The sequence below is a fragment of the Leptopilina heterotoma genome, unplaced genomic scaffold, assembly GCF_015476425.1.
Source record: "Leptopilina heterotoma isolate Lh14 unplaced genomic scaffold, ASM1547642v1 Lhet_52, whole genome shotgun sequence".
Classification (NCBI taxonomy): Eukaryota; Metazoa; Arthropoda; class Insecta; order Hymenoptera; family Figitidae; genus Leptopilina; species Leptopilina heterotoma.
Window position 1 is genome coordinate 3,343,157 of NW_025111114.1, and position 18,758 is coordinate 3,361,914.

The window sequence follows — 18,758 nt, forward strand, 5'->3', positions numbered from 1 at the left end:
AAATTTTTTCTATTTTCAGTTAGGAAGGAAATGGCGTCTTACAGGTGGAGTTCGTTGCGTCAAATTTCACAAATCATGACTGAATTCTAATTTTGATTATGTTTTCATTTTAAATTGAAAGATAATCCCATTGTGGTAAGTCTTAATTTTACTACCAATCATATTTCACATTCCAATTTGAACGACAACATATGTAATTGAATAGTTTTTATGCTTCACAACCTGGTATGTAAACAAACACAGAATTTGCAAATTGTGAAAATCATATTTTTTTCCTTTAAACATTAACCGAGACACGGTTATTTTCTATTTTAATTATAAATTTTAAAATGGAAAATGTTTTTTTTATCAAGTTTAAGGTTAGCCGTGTTTATTTAATATTTGTTTTTTTTCTCAAAGTTTCACACATTACTCACTTTCGAATTCCCTCTCATTTTATCATTTTTGTTTTTCTATCAGAGCAACAATATAATAAATAAATGAAAGATCTCTATTTTGTTTGTTTGCTTTTTCTGTTAATTTTTATCTAAAGAATGAGAAAAAATACGACCGGTTGGAGAGAGTTGAATCGTTTATCTGAACTTTTGTTTTTTTTCTGTAATTGTTGACAAATCGTGTATGTTAAACTTTTGTTTTAGTAAAATTTCACGAAACTATTGATTGTATTAAATTTTTTATGGTCTTTTAATAGAGAACTTCTTTTTAAAGAAACTTTGGTTTTGCCAATTCGATTTTTAACTGTTATTTTTCTTCTATTTGTTGTCATTTTTTATTCATTTCTTCAATTGTTTTGATTATAATTATATTTTACTTTAGGTCTATTTTTCTACTGTGTAAACTTGTGTATTTTTTTTAAAGTGGGTTCTCGTCATTGTGCAAAATCAAGTGCTGACAATGAATGAAGTGAGTGGCGGAAAACAAGAAATTGCAAGTACTTCTGCTTGGGAGGCATTAGCTTCACAATCGGTGACAACTTTATCGGGAATGCATCATCATCATCGTCATCAGCCTCTACAACAAGATTCAAATTCTCCGGTTCAACAAGTGATAGTTCCTACACCAGTTAAATTGCAAGCTCCTATTCTTTCACCAACGCAAAATGTCGAGCATTGTTCAGTTCTCACTCAAATGCAACAACAACCACCTCTTGTTGCACAGGTAAAAGAAGAAAACATTAATTTTTCAGGGTTGCCATGCTTTTGCTCATTTTAAATTCCCTGACTTTTCCAGGGTAAAAAATCAAATTTTTGCAGACTTAAAACTACACATATTATTTACCAAATTAAATCTATTACATTTATTGAAGAATTTCTGTAATTGTAAAATTAATCGAAAACATAAATTATTATTTTTCCATAGGAATTAAAATTCTTCAAAAGATTTAAATTCAAACCTTTTTAAAATAAACAACTTATAAAAAATTTTTATAAAACAAGAAGAATTGAATCACTTCGAGTCTTCGACTCGGAGTGATCCATTTCTTCTCGATTTATAATAATTAAAAATGACCGAGTGATAAAATCATTATTTTATATATTATAAAAATATTGTTACTGTAACTTCTTCAAAATTATTTCCATCATTTCAATTCAATTACTATTTTCTAGAATTTCTATATCTAAAACTCTTCCTTAAATCAAATATTTTTAATAATTTTTGAAAAAGTTTTTTAAGTTTCAAATCCGTTTGTTTACAATTCAATTTTACAGAAATTTCGATTATTCGGAAATTTTTCAATTAAATAATATATTAGATAATAAAAAGTTCATATAATTTAAAAAGAAATTCGAATAAACTTTTTTAAAAAAAAGATAATTCAACAGAATTTGTTAGTTAAAAGTATGAAAAATTCAGATTTTCAAAGATTTTAATTTGAAACTTTTTCAAAATTCAGTTATTCCTAAAAATTCATGCTATAATGCTTTTAACATTCAATTACATATTATCTAAAATTTTATCTGAAATTCATTTTTAAATCAATTTTTATTTGATAATTGAATTCTTTTAACGAATTTTAATAACATTTTTAAGAATAATTACATTTTTCGAGGGATTTTTAGCTTTTGAATTTGTAAATTTGACTCATTAAAAGTAATTTTCACAAATTTATTAGTAAAATTAACTAATTGACAAGCAAATTTTAATGTACTAATAAATTAGTAGAAATGACTGTTTATTAGTAAAATTTGCTAATTCAAAAGCAAGAACACGTTTTTTTCAACATTTTTGAAGTAATATAAGTAATTCAATTCACAATTAAAACTATTTTCAAAATAATTGAATTACAAAAAATTTTATTAACATTTTTGAAAATAATTAAATACTTTTGAAGAATTTTATTAAAAACCAGTAAATTTTACGCGAAACGTGATTTTCAGTTTATTATTATTATAAAATTCTTCACAAGAATTAAATTATTTTTATAAATAGTAAAATTTTTTGCCAAAATTCAATTATTTTTAAACAAAATTTTAATAAAATATCACGAATCAATAGAATTATTTTCTAAAATTATAATAAATCCTTCTAAACTATTTAATTTTATTTATAAATTTATTAAAATTCTTTGCAAGAATTTTAATTCTCTAATTTGAAAATTCTACGAAAATTCAGTTATTTAAATACAGAAATAAATAATTTATTGAATAATTGAATTCTCATAAAGAATTTCATCAAAAAATTTTTAAGAATATTTACATTTTTCGAAGAAATTGGACTAAAATTGCATTAAAAAGTAATTAAAATCTGCGATGAGTTTTATTTATGAAAAAAATGAAATTTCTAAAAACAATTTATTTATGAAGACAATTGAATTCTTGACTAGATTTTTATTAAAATTTTTGAAAATAATGGAATTCTTGACTAGATTTCTATTAAAATTTTTGAAAATAATTGAATTTTTCAGAAGAATTTTAATAAAATTATAAATAATTGCATTTTGTGACAACTTTATATCAATTATTATTTACAATTTTAACTGAAAGTCATTTTTAAATCGATTTTTATTAGAAAATTCAACGAGAAATCAATTATTTAAATATAAAAATAAATAATTTATTGAATATAATAAATTTATTGTTTCTTAAAATTGTACTAAAAATAATTGAAATTCTGCGACGAGTTTTATTCATATTAATATGAAAATAATTGAATTCCTAAAAAGAATTTTATTGTTTTTATGAAAATAATTGAATCTTTGCGAAGAAATTTGTAAAAAAAACTTGTAAATAATTGAATTCCAGTGGAATTTTTAGTATATTTATGAAAATAAATAAAATAATTGATATTAAAAATCATTAAGTTGAGGAAAATTTTTGAAAGTAATTGAAATTTTCAAAAATAATTTAATTTTGGAGAAGAATTTTATTATTTTTAAAGATAATTGAAATTTTGACAAGAATTTTTTTAAATATGTGAACTTCATTGAATTTTTGCGAAGACATTAATTATTTTTGAAAATAATTGAATTTCTGCTATCGTTTGTAACTTTTCTTTAAAAAATTTAATTATTTTAGTGTTTTTAACTAAAGTTCATATTTAAATTTATTTTTTATTCATTTATTTCTATTCATAATAATTTATTGAATTCGATTAAAATTGTATTCAAAATAATTGTAATTTTGCCTTGAGTTTTTTTTTATTTTTCAAAAAATCTAAATTCTTTAAAATTTCTAATTAAATTAATTGAAAATTGAATTTTTATAAAATTTCATATTAAAACTTTTTGACATTCATCTATTTATGAAAATTGTAAACGCAACTCTTTTAAAATTCAATTAATTTTGAAATATTTAAGTAAAATTATTCATTAAATAATTTATGAATAATAACTTTATGACAGTTGTTAAAGATAATTAAATTATTTAAAATTAATAAATAAATTATTGTTAGAAATGGAAAAAATGGAAGGCTTTGTATTAGAATTCGTGGTAATTTCTAGTTTTAACAAAAAGAAAACACCAAAATTGAAAATTTTCTTATGAATTCTAAAAATTAATTATATTTCAAGAATAATCACAATAACTTTAGAAAACAACAATTTTTTAGGATTCCGTTCAAAATTTCCTGACTTTTCCAGGTTTTTTTTAAAAGTTTATAAAGTTCCCTGACATTTCCAGGTTTTCCAGTTTTACAGATTGCATGGCAACCCTGAATTTATTTTTCTGTGTATATAATTATATATAAATTTTGCAAATTCTTTTAGTCACCGATGCCAAACGCTTTTGTTGAGCCTGAACTTTCTATCGAACTTCAACAACAAGGTTGGAAAAAGTTTTGGAGCAAACGAGAAAATCGGCCTTATTTTTGGAATAAGTTGACTGGTGAATCTTTGTGGGTACTGCCTTCGCTAAAACCACAGGTGGTTTTTTTATTTTGATAAATAGAATTTTTTTCCCCTAGTTATTAGTTTTCTTAATTGTAACAAAATTGTGAATCGAGAAATTCTTGTTTAGTTTGATCCAATTACGGATCCGTTGGGAATTTGCGGAGTTCCATCCGTGCCATCTGTACCTGGAAATGGACAAATTACGCCTGGCACACCAGGTGGTCCGCTCAAGCGTCGAGCCTCTGAGGACGGAAACACGATACAAGCTGTCAAAAAATTCGTTTTAGCGTAAGTGTGGCAAATTTTTTTTGCACTTTTACTAACTTTATTTCATTGTCCACGATTTAAGTGTTCAAATGTCGCATTTACAGTGGTCCCTGGGATTTGGAAATTCCGACAAATGTAATTATTTACGAAAGAGGACCGTCGAATTTAGCGCACGTTCATCCAGATGCAGAAGCATTGCGTTGTAGCCTCTTGTCAAAATTACGTCAATGTTATCAGGAACTCTGCTTTCATCGTGAATCGATAGACGCACCGAAGGATTCGTTCAATCGTTGGCTAATGGAGAGAAAGGTCATCGACTGCGGCTCTGATCCACTATTGCCAAGTCAATGCTTTCCAGAAATATCGATGTCAATGTACCGCGAGATAATGAACGATATTCCGATAAAATTGGTGCGACCGAAATTTACAGGCGACGCGAGGAAACAATTGTCACGTTATGCGGAGGCTGCGAAGAAAATGATCGAATCAAGGGCCGCTTCATCCGAGAGTCGAAAGGTGGTCAAATGGAATGCCGAGGACACATTCCAGTGGCTCAGGAGGACTGTCGGCGCGACATTTGACGATTTTCAAGTGATTAAATCAAAAATTGCAGGCATCACAGTTGGTCCCCTTTTCCCCTTTAGCCCCTTATTTCAATTTTATCAACATTTTCACCTTTTTTGACGGTTTGCCACCTTTTTCCCCTTTTTTGGTGATTTATCCCCTTTTTCACCTTTTTCTAATCAAAAATAAACAATTTTTCTTTTTTTGAAATCTTTTTCAAAGTGTAATCATAAAATTTATTTTAGACTCAATGTTATAAAATTCAGTACGTTTTATTTTTGATTTAGATTATTAACACCACAGTATAATATAAATATGTGTTTTTATGTTAATGATTTAAATAATAGAACGTAAAGAATTTTATAAATTATAAGGTGGTTCATTCAACAAAATGCAGACCCCTAGAAAAATAATTAATTAACATTCAAATAATTAAAATATTATTATTAATAGTTTTTTCTAGAAAAACAAAAATTCTAATACAAAACCTGCAATTTTTTCCATTTCTAACAATAATTTCTTTTTAAATAACTTAATTTCTGAATAACTATCATAAAATTATGATTTAGAAATTATTTAATGAATAATTTTACTTAAATATTTCTAAATTAATTGAATTTTTAAAGAGTTGCGTTTACAATTATTTTCATAAATAGATGAACTTCAAAAGATTTAAATTTCAAATTATATAAAATTTCAATTTTAAATGGATTTTATAAAAAATTCAATTATATTCAAAAATTAAAAAAAATTCTCGGCAAAATTTCAATTCTCTTTGTAAATAATAAAACTCTTCTTCAAAATTTCAATTATTTGCAAGAAAAATTTTCCGAAATTCAATGATTTTCAATATCTACTATTTTCATAAAATTTTCCAAAAGAATTCAATTATTTAAAAAAAATTTTATTACATTTCTACGCAAACGTTTAATTATTTTCATAAATAATGAAATAATTTCACAGAAATTCTATTATTTACAAATTTTTTTTATAAATTTCTTTGCAATAATTCAATTATTTTCATAAATAATAAAACTCATCGCAGAATTTTAATTATTTTTAATACAATTTTCATTGAATTCCTAGAAAATTTAAATTATTCTTAAAAATTTGATTAAAATTCGTCAAGAGAATTCAATTATTTAAAAATTTAGTAATAAAAATTTTTATAAGAATTAAATTTTTAAAAACATTCAATTATTCAATAAATAATTTACTTTTATTGAATTTAAATAATTAAATTCTCGTAGAATTTTCTAATAAAAATTGATTTAAAAATGAATTTTAGTTAAAATTTAAGATTATAATTGAATATTAAAAGCATTTTAACGTGAATTTTTAGAAATAATTGAATTTTGAAAAGGTTTCAAATTAAAATCTTCGAAAATTTGAATTTTTTATACTTTCATCTAACAATTCTGTAGAATTAATTTTTTGAAAAAGTTTAATTGATTTTTTTTAAATTACTTGAAGTTTTTATTTTCTAATATATTTAATTGATTACAAAAGTTCAATTATGTTCGAAATTTAAAGAAAAGTTCTCGTCAAAATTACAATTATTTTTATAAATAACAAAATTTTTCTTCAAAATTCAATTATTTTCGAAAATTTTTCTCGGTTCAATGATTTTCAATATCTACTGTTTTAATAAATTTCCCAAATGAATTCAATTATTTAAAAAAAATTTAATAAAATCGTACTCAAACATTTAATTATTTTCATAAATAATAAAAATTGCACATGAATTGAATTATTAAAATTTTTTTTTATAAATTTCTTCGCAATAATTCCATTATTTTCATAAATCATAAAATTTTTTAAAGATGAGTTTCAATTATTTTCATTAATAATAACATTCCTTTTAGGAATTCAATTATTTTTATAAATAATAAAACTCATCGCAGAATTTCAATTATTTTTAGTACAATTTTATTGAATTCTTGGAAAAATGTAATTATTTAAAAAAGTTTTATTAACATTTGTCAAAAGAATTCAATTATTTAAAAATTTGTTGATAAAATTCTTTTTGACAATTTAATTTTAAGAAACATTCAATTATTCAATAAATTATTTATTTTTTTATTTAAATAATTGAATTCTCGTAGAATTGTCTAATACAAATTTTTTTTAAAAAATGAATTTTAGTTAAAATTTTAGATAGCAATTGAATATTAAAAACGTCAAATTTTTAGAAACAATTAAATTTTGTTTCAAATTAAAATTTTTGAAAATTTCAATTTTTTTATATTTTGAACTAACAATTCTGTAGAATTAATTTTTTTCAAAAAGTTTAATTGAAATTATTCGAAGTTTTTATTTTTTAATATATATTTAATTGAAGCATTTCCGAATAGTCGAAATTTTGTAAAATTGAATTGTAAACAAATAGATTTTTGAAAATTCTCAGAATTTTTTTAAAAATATTATAAATAATTGATTTAAAGAAGAATTTTAGTTGAAAATTCTAGAAAATAATAGGTAATTGAATTGAAATGATGAAAATAATTTTGAAACATTTAGAGTAATAATATTTTTAGAATAAAAAATAATTATTTTATCACTCGGTCAATTATAAATTGTTGACATTTAAAAAAGATTTGATTTTGAATGTTTTGAAAATATTAATTCCTATGGAAAAATAATAATGATTAAATATTTTTAAAAAAAAGAAGTTATTGCTGTTTTTGAATAATTTTACAGTTAAAGAAATTCTTACATAAGTAAATGTAATAGAACATTTTTTGAGTATGTATCTAATTATTTTTAGAGTGAATCGCAGAATATTCTTTAGGGAAAAAGTCAAAATTTGGGCTAAAAATCAGGGAAAAACAAAATTCAACTTTTTTTAGTAACTAATTAAAATCGAATCATTTCTAAAAAAATTTATAGAAGCTAGATAAAAAATTTGAATTATATATGCAAGTATTATAAACAAATTAATTTTTGTCCCCTTTTTGTACTCTTTTTGAGGAAAAAAATTTCACTTTTCACCTTTTTTTGAGGAAAATCGGTACTGTGATGCCTGAAATTGATGAAATTAAAAATTAAATCTAAAAATTGAAATGAAATTGAATTGAATTGAAAACAAGTGTTAATGCAAATATTTTCTTTACAGGACAGACTCGCGCACCTGAAACGTCAATGCCAGCCGCACTTGACGGAAACGGTGAAAGCAAGTGTCGAGGGGATTTGTCTGAAAATTTATCATCTCTCCACGGAGTATGCGAAAAAAGTAAAAGACAAGAATACTCAAATTTTGAAAGACAGTGGCCTTGGTGATGTGATTCCACTTGGTGGTCCAGCGACGACACAACGAAAAGTTTGGTGTTATCCAGTGCAATTTTCTCTTCCTGCACCACGACTATCACAAATCGATTATCTTCCTGAACGTGAACAGACAATGTTACGCTTCCACGGCGATACGGTGTGTATCAATAATATGCATCTCATTAAATTGGAGCATTTGTACAGGTACAATTGTTTCGATGATAAAAAATTTGAGATGTTCCTGCCACGCGTTTGGTCAATGTTAAAACGCTATCAGACATATCTGGGAATAAATGAGGGCCACGCAACACAAATGGCATTACCAGTCACTGTTTTCGAGTGTCTTCAACGTTCCTTTGGCGTGACTTTCGAGTGTTTTGCTTCGCCTCTCAATTGTTATTTTAGGCAATACTGCTCGGCGTTCGCCGACACTGACTCTTATTTTGGTTCGCGAGGGCCGTTTCTCGACTTTAGACCTGTCAGCGGTTCCTTTCAGGCAAATCCGCCTTATTGCGAAGAACTCATGGAGGCGATGGTCAATCATTTCGAAAGGCTTCTGTCGGACTCGGCGGAACCTCTTTCGTTCGTTGTTTTTCTACCGGAGTGGCGTGATCCCGCGCCGAACGCTCTTCTCAAACTCGAAAGCAGTCACTTCAAACGCAAACAAGTCGTCGTCCCCGCCATGGAGCACGAGTATCGACACGGATTTCAACACATTTTGCCAAAGTAAATCACATTATTTATATTTTCAAATATATTAAAATACTTTCTTTATGAGGAAGCAATTACAGGGCTCGAACTAGGTCCGTAACTTTGCATGAAGTCCGTAAAAGTCCGTTTCTTTAAAAAAAGGTCCGTAAAGTCCGTAATTTGATTCAAAAAGGATGAAAAGTTCGTAAATTGAACGATATAATTTGGAGAATTTTAGAGAAATTTTAAATGATTGCAGAAATTCAATTATTTTCAAAAGTAATAAAATTCTTCGCAGAAATTCAATTCTGTTCAAACAATTTTTTAAATTCTCGTCAAAATTTCTATTATCTTTAGAAATAATTAAATTCTTCAAATTTAAATTATTTTCAAAAATAATGATAAAATTTTTGCAGAATTCAATTATTTCGAAAAATTTTAATAAAATTCTTGGCAAAATTTCAATTATTTTGAAAAATTTTCCTCAATTCAATGATTTTCAAAATCTACTGTTTTCATAAAATTTTCCAAAAGAATTAAATTGTTTAAAAAAAAATTTAATAAAATTCTACACAAACTTTTAATTATTTTCAAAAAATAATAATAATTTCACAGGAATTTCATTATATTTACAATTTTTTTTTTAAATTTCTTCGCAATCATTCAATTATTTTCATAAATTTATATTTTTTACAGGGATTCAATTATCTTAAAAAATAACAAAATTCTTCCTAAAATTTCAATTATTTTCAAGAATTTTAATCAAATTCTTTGCAAAGTTAAATTATTTTTATAGATGACAATATTCATTAAAAGAATTCAATTATTTTGAAAAGTATTAAAATTCTTCGAGGAAATTCAATTATATTCAAAAAATTTTGTCAATTCCATGATTTTCAATATCTATTTTTATAAAATTTACCAAACGATTTCAATTATTTAAAAAAATTTGTTTTATAAAATTCTGCGCAAACATTCAATTTCATATTTTTATAATTATAACTAATAAAAATTTCATAGGAATTCAATTATTTGTAAAATGTTAATCAAATTCTTCGCAATAATTCAATTTTTTTCATAAATAATAAAATTTTTACGGGGATTCAATTATTTTCGTAAATAATAAAATTCTTTTTAGAAATTCAATTATTTTTATAAATAATAAAACTCTTGTAGAATTTCAATTATTTTTAATACAATTTTAATCGAAATTCTCGAAAAAATTCTTAAAAATTTTATTAAAATTTGTCAAAAGAATTCAATTATTTAAAAATTTGTAGATAAAATTCTTTTTGAGAATTTAATTTAAAAAAATATTCAATTATTCAATAAATTATTAATTTTTTTATTTAAATAATTGAATTCTCGTAGAATTGTCTAATAAAATTTTTTTTTTTTAAATGAATTTCAGTTAAAATTTTAGATACCAATTGAATATTAAAAGCGTAAATTTTTAGAAATTATTGAATTTTGAAAAGGTTGCAGATTAAAATCTTAGAAAATTTGAATTTTTCATATTTTTAACTAACAATTCTGTGGAATTATTTTTTTTTTTTGCGAAACTTTAATTTCGGATTTTTTTTCTAAATTATTTAAAGTTTTTATTTTCTAATATATATTTATTTGAAGAATTTACGAATAATTGCAATTTTGTAAAATTTAATTGTAAACAAATGAATTTAGAAATTCTTAAAGAACTTTTTAAATAATTATTAAAAATAATGGATTTATAGAACATGTTTAGTTATAAACACGAAAAAAGAAATTCAAAATTTGATAACAAAATCCGACATAAGTATTTATTTCATAATATAATAAATTTTTCACAGGAATTTTATTATTTTAAAACACAATTTTCATAAAATTTTTCGAAAAAAAACAATTATTTAAAATGATTTTTATAAAACTTATTCAATTATTTTAAATACAATTTAAATTGTATTTAAAACATACTTTTATAAAATTCTTTGCAAACACTGAATTATTTTTATAAATAATAAAATTTTCACAGGAACTCAATTATTTAAAACACAATTTTCATAAAAATTTTCGAAAAAAGTAAAATATTTAAAAGAAAGTTTCATAAAATTCATCGCAAGAATTCAATTATTTTTATAAATCATAAAATTATTCTTAAGAAATAAATTATTTTAAAAAGTTTTAGCAGAAATTCTTCTTAGGAATTCAATTATTTTGAAAAATTTTATTAAAATTCCTTGCAAGAATTTAATTATTAAAAAATTTGTTGATGAAATTCTTTATAGGAATTGAATTTTAAGAATCATTCAATAAATAAATTGATTTTTTTTATTTAAATAATTGAATTCTAGTAAAATTTTCTAATAAAAATTGATTTCAAAACTAATTTTCAGTTAAAATTTTATATAATAATTGAATATTAAAAGCAAAATAGCTTGAGTTTTTCGAAATAATTGAATTTTGAAATTAATTTTTTTTGAAAAAGTTTAATTGAATTTTTTTTTGAAATTATTTGAAGTTTATATTTTCTAATATTTATTTAATTGAAGAATTCACGTATAATTGAAATTTCACGTAAAATTGAATTTTAAACAAATGGATTTGAAAATTAAACAACTTTTTGAAAAATTATTAAAAATAATCGATTTAAATAAGAATTTTACACGAACGTAGTAAAATTTACTCCAAAAGTAGTAAAAATTAACAGAAATGCTTTACAGGAAATTTTTTACTATAAAAGTAGTAAAAATTACTTTATATTTTTTTCTCCGTGTAGTTAAAAATTCTTGTAAATAATTGAATTGTTAATGATTTTATCACTCGGTCATCTTCATGTTTTATAGTTAAGAAAAATGTAATTTATAGTTTTAAGTAAAATGTTTTCTTATTTGACTCGGACTGGTTATATTTTTGTAATTATTCATTTTTGGTCCTTAAAGTCCGTATTTTTAAATACTTTCACTCGTTCGGCCACTGCAATTATTTTTTTTTTTAATTTTCTCTAAAAATAACTTTTTTTTTTAAGGGGAGAGGTGAATATTCGTGCGACACACGGCACCCTGGTGGTCTGGCTACAGAACACAGCTGGCGTGGCGAGATGGGGACCGACCGAGGAGCGTGTCGAGGCATTGCTCGAGGCCTGGCGACCAGGACGAGAACGCGAGCGAGATCGTCAGGAATTACTCTCACCACCGAGACAAACACACCAGTTGATGCCTTCAACGCCGATAGCGGTGCCAACGACACCCATGATACCAACAACACCCACAATTCCACCACTGACACAACCACTCACGCAAACATTGTCACAAACTCTCACTCAGCCTCTGATCACGCCTCTCAATCAGACAATAACGCAGCCCCTCAATCAGAATGTCACTCAACCTTTGAATCAAACGATGACACAACCCTTACATCAAACAATGACACAACCATTACATCCGACAATGAACCAATCGCTACATCCCACAATGACACAACCTTTACATCAGACAATGACCACCCAACCCTTGCATCCAACAATGACGCAACCTTTACATCAAGGTTTGACTCAACCTTTACATCAGAATATGAATCAACCAATGCCGCAAACGCCGCAACCTCTCACACAAACTTTGACACCTCTCACAACAACGCTCTCGACTCATCCAATTTGAGACAACGAATCGTCTCAATATTTTCCCATTCAATCGAAATTCAGGTTTGAAATTTTTGTTTTCTTCTATTATTGAAATAATTTTCCAGCGTCATTACACCTTGTTGATCAAAAATTTTCTCAAAATCAAATTTTTTATGAACTGAGACTAATAATCCTTTATTAGGAGTGTTCAAAATAATTTTTTTTTTTATTGAGAACGTGAACGAAAGCACAATCATAAGAAAAGGTTAAATTAACTTTTATATACTTTTCAGGACTGTCCAAAATAGATTTTTTGTCTTCTTCTTTTGTTTTAAGTGGTCTCTTGTATTAACAAATAGCCAGAACTAAAACTTTTTCTCTAATTTAACAATAATTTTGAGCTCTAATTCAGAATAAAATTAATTTTCTAATTTTCGATGACTTCTGAATGAAAATATTCGCAAGAGAGCAATTCACGAAAATAAAATAAAATAAAAATCGTTAAATTATTTGTCTATTAACAATAATTTTGAACTTTAATTCAGAACAGAATTAATTTTCCAATTTTCGATGAATTCTGAATGAGAATTTTATTGGCGAGAGGAATTATAAAATCCTTAAATCACGAAAACAAATAGAAAAACGTTGTTTATTAAAATATTTCAATTTTTTAGATTAATTGAAATTAATTTCCAAAATTTGTCTCTTATTTTAAATCAATATATACAAAAGGCGAATAGTGAATTTTAATTATAGTTAATTTTGAAAGTTAATTTTGCAGTAATTAGACAAATCAATTTATATTTTTATAACTTATTTACATGTTAAAAATAATCATTTAAATTTATAAAAATATATATTTTTAATTTCATATTTTAAATTTTAACTTCGAAAATATATTTTAAATGTTTTTTTCTATTTTCTTTCGTGAATTACGTGTTTTATATTTGCTGCTGCGAATAGTTTCCATCATTTTATTGAAATTTGAAATAGAATCAAAAATAGAATTTAAATTCTATTCAGAAATAATATTCGTATCTTCAGATCGTTCCTGACCCATTTTGAATAATATTTGAACAATATTAATATTAGAAGAATATTTGAAAAACATTTGAATATTTTAAGAATATTCGAATATTTAAAGAATATTGGAATATTTCAAATTAAAAAAATTAAATTAACAGAAAAACAAAAAATTGTGATTTTTAGTTTTTTGTTAAAATTCAAGAAATTCTCCGATTTTTAATAAGACACAATTTTTTATAATCAAATCGTTATTTTCTTTTTCAATCTTGAGAAAATTTTTCATCAATCACACATCACTTGACACATAATGACGCTTTTTGACTCAAATTGAATTTAAAAAAAAAATTCACTTTATTCCTGAAAAAAATACTTTAGCAGAGATTTTGTAATCTTTATTAATTATGCAGTGTTTTTTAAATTACAAATCGCTTAGAACTAAAAGAAATAATTTGCAATTTTGTTGCAAGGAACGCCCCGTAGAATTGAATTATTATAGAAATTGTGTCTACACAAATTCTACCTTCATCAAAGAATTCTTTTTTTATTTTTAATCATTCTTGAAAGATTTTCTTCAATCTGCTAAAGTAATTAATATCCTAATTAATTAATAATTCATTATTAATTAACGAATGAATTCATTACTAATTATTAATTAAGGAATGAATTTATTACTAATTATTAGTTAACGAATGAATTCATTACTAATTATTAATTAAGGAATGAATTCATTACTAATTATTAATTAACGAATGAATTAATTATTATTATGCTGAAATTGTCAATATTGATAGTGGACTTTTCATGTATAAAAAATAAAATGTCCGTGCGAGAATTAAATTTCTCCTCTCAATAATATTATATAAAAATACAGCGAGAAAATGAAAAAGTTCACTAATTCGTCATCGACACTGAAAGACATATTGTAATTAGAGATTCATTATTATTGTCTTCTTAGTGTGTAAAAAAGAAAATAATGCAGTGTGGAAAGTGCATATCACACAAAATCCATTATTAAAAATGGTTTTTCTCTAGATTCAGCACAAAAAATATTAATATTAAGTTTTGAGTATATATAAATATTTTTTTGTAAATATATTTAATTGGTTCACAGAAAATCTCATATTCTATAACTAAAAAGATTTTGCCTCATTAAATAAAAATTAACAAACAAAAAAAAAAAAAGTAATACTTGCACTTTTGCTGAGTGCTTAAAATTATAATATAAAATCTAGTTCCACGGTGCATAGATTTTGTACAATTACAAATTTTTAATATAGTAAGTAATACATTGTAAATAAAACTTGCGGTACATATAAAGATTATGCATATAAATATATACGTATAAATATATAAATATAAATATAATTATATATTTATATGTTTACATATAAAATTATATATATAAATATTATAAGGATGTATGCCTAAAAATATTTATGCTTATTTTATAGTTAATAAGACAATACGTAAAAATATGTAAATCTTCGAATAAAACATTAGATGTTTTATAAGAGAAAAGAGAGAAAATCAAGTCAAAAATTTTTTTACATTAAAGAAAATTCCATCGAAAGTAATTAAAAAAATGAAAATGTAATAATAGTTATTAATAAAATATAAATAGTAAATTAGAAAAATAAAATAAAATTAATAGCAAATAATAAAATTATAATATTAAAGTTAATATTAAGAAAAAAATGTATATTATCTATTTTGAAATTCTCGAAATTCGGGACCATTTCAAGTCCAGATTGAAAGTTTTAGTCGCAAGTTACGTTTGTCACAATCGATCATTTCGATGGAATTATCTTTGATTTTACAAAAAAAGAAAAAACTGCGAAAAGAATTTTGGGTTTTTTTTTTTGTATAATGCTTTGCTTTTCTTTCTAATATTGTTCGAAAGCTAAACTCGAATTCTTCCACAATTTTGTCTTCTCAAAAGCGTTAATTATAAATTTATAAAATGTGTGTAACACGTGTTAAAAAAAACAAATTTTTTTTTGTGACAAGAGTGCAATTGCTTATGTGACAATTCAAAACAATTTCAATTGAAATTTTAATTTTTAAGTTAATCAGAGAAATTTAAATGGAAAATTATTTTTTAAAAAAAAGATCGTAATTCAAACGCAGCGAAATTTGAGAAAAAAGAAAAAAGTGCCTGTGCTCACTCGGGTAAACTTACAAATTTCTGATTTAATCCGATTCTTTCGAAATTTTTCATTCTTTTTTTACATTTCGAATTTTTTTGGCAATTAAATGCGTTTGATTTTTGACTGTGTGTACATAAACTATATATAGATATACATATAAATATATAAATATATATATTTCTAGAAAATACGTGATACGTGATTTATGGATAATGAAAAATAGCATTTATTTTTAAATTACTTTAGAAGTGCAAAAAAGAAATTACGAAAAAAAAATGATTTTCTATCTCTGGAAATTGAATATTTTTCCATATTTTTTTCTACAAATTTTTATTTTCTAAATCTCTCTCTATCTCCAATTAATTTTATCAATATTCTAATTTCTGAATTTTTTCAATTCTTAATTTTATTTATATAATTAAATTTATATATCCTGATACTGTAGAGAGAAATTCTAGTATGGAAAAATAATCTAGAATCATATTAAAAAATTTTTAATTAATCAAAGAATAATTTAAGCAATTGGTTATTTTTTTTTTTTTTTTTTGTTATTCTGAAATAATTTTCGACTTTTTTAAAAATAGTATATTTTTTTAATACTTCTGAAAGAAAGTGGGCAAATTTTGATAATTTAATAATTTTAAATTCCTTACAAAAGTCTTTCAGCTTTTTTATTTACGAGAAAATTATTTAAATGATAGTGAGTTTATTTTTTAGAAAGTGTTTAATTAATAATAATAATTTTTTTTTTCACCCCTGCTTAACGAAACATGTATAATTGTTTTTATTAAGATATATATGTGGCACAACAGCAAAGGTGCATTATATATATATCTGATTGTTTTATGTAGAATTAATTCCTTTTTTTTATATATAACAAATATCTAATTGTAACGTAGATTAATTAATTAAAGATTGTAAAATATTAATTTGGAAATATTGTCAGTGATCGAAAAATTTTAATACAATGTAAATTATCATAAAAATGTTATTAATAGAGACAAAAATAAAAAAGAAACTTATTTATAGAAATTTAATATTCATCGTTTTCTTATTGTCCTCAATTTATGAAAATAAAATTAATTAGAAAAAAGAAAATAAAAAATAATATTTACATTAGAGAATGAAAACAAAAAACAATGAGACTTAATAATAAAATTATTAATTCATAAATTACATATTTATTTTATTTACAAGTTTCTAAAACTGAATAAATATTTTTTAACAAATTTTCTACTTCGTTATTTTGCCATAAAAAATTGTAAATACCTTTTTCATTCGCATCTTTGGTTAGGTGTTCAAGAACTATTTTTATTTGTCGTAAATCGAAGAGAGAGTGATTTTTTCCCAATATCCAAGAATCGAAGGATATATTAAATATTTCATGATTTAGTGATTTTATTCGCCTCTCGGCAATAAAGGACAGAAAATGGAAAAATTGTGAATAATTCATTCCATAGGAAGCTTTTAACATCAGTTGACAGTGTGAAGTCCAATTTTCCATTTCCTTGCAATCTTCTATTTCCTTCATTACTGATAATAATTCTTTTTGCAAAGCCAACCACATTCTCAAAATATTGCATCCATTCACCCAATTGTGATTTATTGAAATTGTGTCCTCCTGTAAATTAAAATAAAAAAAATTAAATTAAATTAAAAAAAAAAAATGAATATTAATTCGCGGAAAATAGTTAAAGATTTTGTACCAAATTCCAAACTTGGTGATGATATCCTGAGGGTACAAATATTATTTCTCCCGTTTCTTGAATAATATCGTAGAATTTCACAGACTTATCGTTAAATTTTATTTTCTCCTCTTGAGACACATCGTAAATTAATTCCCCAAAGGAATCACGAAGATGTCTCTCTTCACCAGGTGGAAAAATAAGCCAACGTTTCTTTCCATAAACATTAGCTGACCAACTGTAGGAGGAAAAAACATCGGCGTGAAATGGAGTCCTAAAATTAAAATTCAATATAAAATTTCCAAATTTCTATTTTTTTGAAAAAACGAATAAAATGTTTACCATGTTCCTTTCGGACCTATGTAAACAAACATATAATCATCATTCAATTCCTTTTGTCCTGTAAAATATTCATTGAGCCAATCGGAGGCGAAATATTTCGGTACATCGTAAAATTTCATTTCCGGATGATCCTTTTTGCAATGCCAATCCTTTAGATAAAGAAAAGAGGCATTTTCGTGATAATTATTAATTCTTAATTGTTGCCAGTAATTTAAAAAATTCTTCACTAGCATTTCATTTTTTTGGTGAGAATTGTAGTATCTTTTGTTACAATCAGCAACAGGAACAATACAATCGTCTGCGTTAACCAAAAAAATACTTTTTTTTATTATTATCTAGTAAAAAATTAATAAATATTAATTGTTAGGTCTATTGTTATAAAATTACAATATTTTACCGAATAATTCGTGTAATAACGAAAAATTTGGAGTCTCATTCTGAATCCAATTCTTTCGACACAGCCAGTCTTTTGTCACGTTTGATTGTATAATACAAGGTTTATTAGGAATGAGATATTTGCAAAAGAACGCATTATAAGACAATTCTTCAACATTAATTGACGAATCTAATTCACAATCACTTTCTAAATTAGGAGAAATTGTACTGTCTAAAATTTCGATAAATGTCATCTTGTATTGATATTACTTCTCCATTTCATAATTACTAAAACTGACTAGTATTTTATTATTCTACTATCATTTCTCTATTACTTCTATTCTTTACTCAATTTTTTAAAAGCAAATATTCTAATAAAAATAATAATTATTATTAAAAATTGATTAAAAATAAAGTTCTGACATATTTTTGTTTACATTTTTCACTGGCTTGGAAAATTTCGTCTGCTA

At 23.8% G+C, this 18,758-nt stretch overlaps 2 protein-coding genes across 2 annotated transcripts; one reads left to right on the forward strand and one right to left on the reverse strand.

Moving 5' to 3' along the window:
* Positions 1–13,435, forward strand: LOC122508042 (mRNA (2'-O-methyladenosine-N(6)-)-methyltransferase). Its single transcript, XM_043621115.1, has 7 exons — positions 1–135; positions 859–1,158; positions 4,205–4,360; positions 4,455–4,615; positions 4,699–5,185; positions 8,274–9,151; positions 12,120–13,435. The coding sequence occupies exons 2-7, from the start codon at positions 895–897 to the stop codon at positions 12,748–12,750; spliced, it is 2,577 nt and encodes an 858-aa protein (XP_043477050.1). The 5' UTR covers positions 1–135; positions 859–894; the 3' UTR covers positions 12,751–13,435.
* Positions 13,436–17,051: 3,616 nt separating this feature from the next.
* On the reverse strand, positions 17,052–18,738 carry LOC122507955 (2-oxoglutarate and iron-dependent oxygenase JMJD4). The gene is made up of 4 exons (XM_043620977.1): positions 18,311–18,738; positions 17,914–18,211; positions 17,593–17,845; positions 17,052–17,507 (listed from the first exon to the last, which is right to left on the reverse strand). The coding sequence occupies exons 1-4, from the start codon at positions 18,540–18,542 to the stop codon at positions 17,073–17,075; spliced, it is 1,218 nt and encodes a 405-aa protein (XP_043476912.1). The 5' UTR covers positions 18,543–18,738; the 3' UTR covers positions 17,052–17,072.
* Positions 18,739–18,758: the final 20 nt, after the last annotated feature.

What these genes read in the sequence shown, in the direction of transcription:
- LOC122508042 (XM_043621115.1), top strand. Translation starts at nt 895, where the DNA reads ATGAATGAAGTGAGTGGCGGAAAACAAGAAATTGCAAGTACTTCTGCT. An exon ending in TGCCTTCGCTAAAACCACAG is followed by an intron (nt 4,361 to 4,454) that starts GTGGTTTTTTTA and finishes ATTCTTGTTTAG; the next exon opens with TTTGATCCAATTACGGATCC. An exon ending in CGACATTTGACGATTTTCAA is followed by an intron (nt 5,186 to 8,273) that starts GTGATTAAATCA and finishes TTTTCTTTACAG; the next exon opens with GACAGACTCGCGCACCTGAA.
- LOC122507955 (XM_043620977.1), bottom strand. Translation starts at nt 18,542, where the DNA reads ATGACATTTATCGAAATTTTAGACAGTACAATTTCTCCTAATTTAGAA. An exon ending in ATAGGTCCGAAAGGAACATG is followed by an intron (nt 17,846 to 17,913) that starts GTAAACATTTTA and finishes TTTTAATTTTAG; the next exon opens with GACTCCATTTCACGCCGATG. An exon ending in ATCACCAAGTTTGGAATTTG is followed by an intron (nt 17,508 to 17,592) that starts GTACAAAATCTT and finishes TTTAATTTACAG; the next exon opens with GAGGACACAATTTCAATAAA.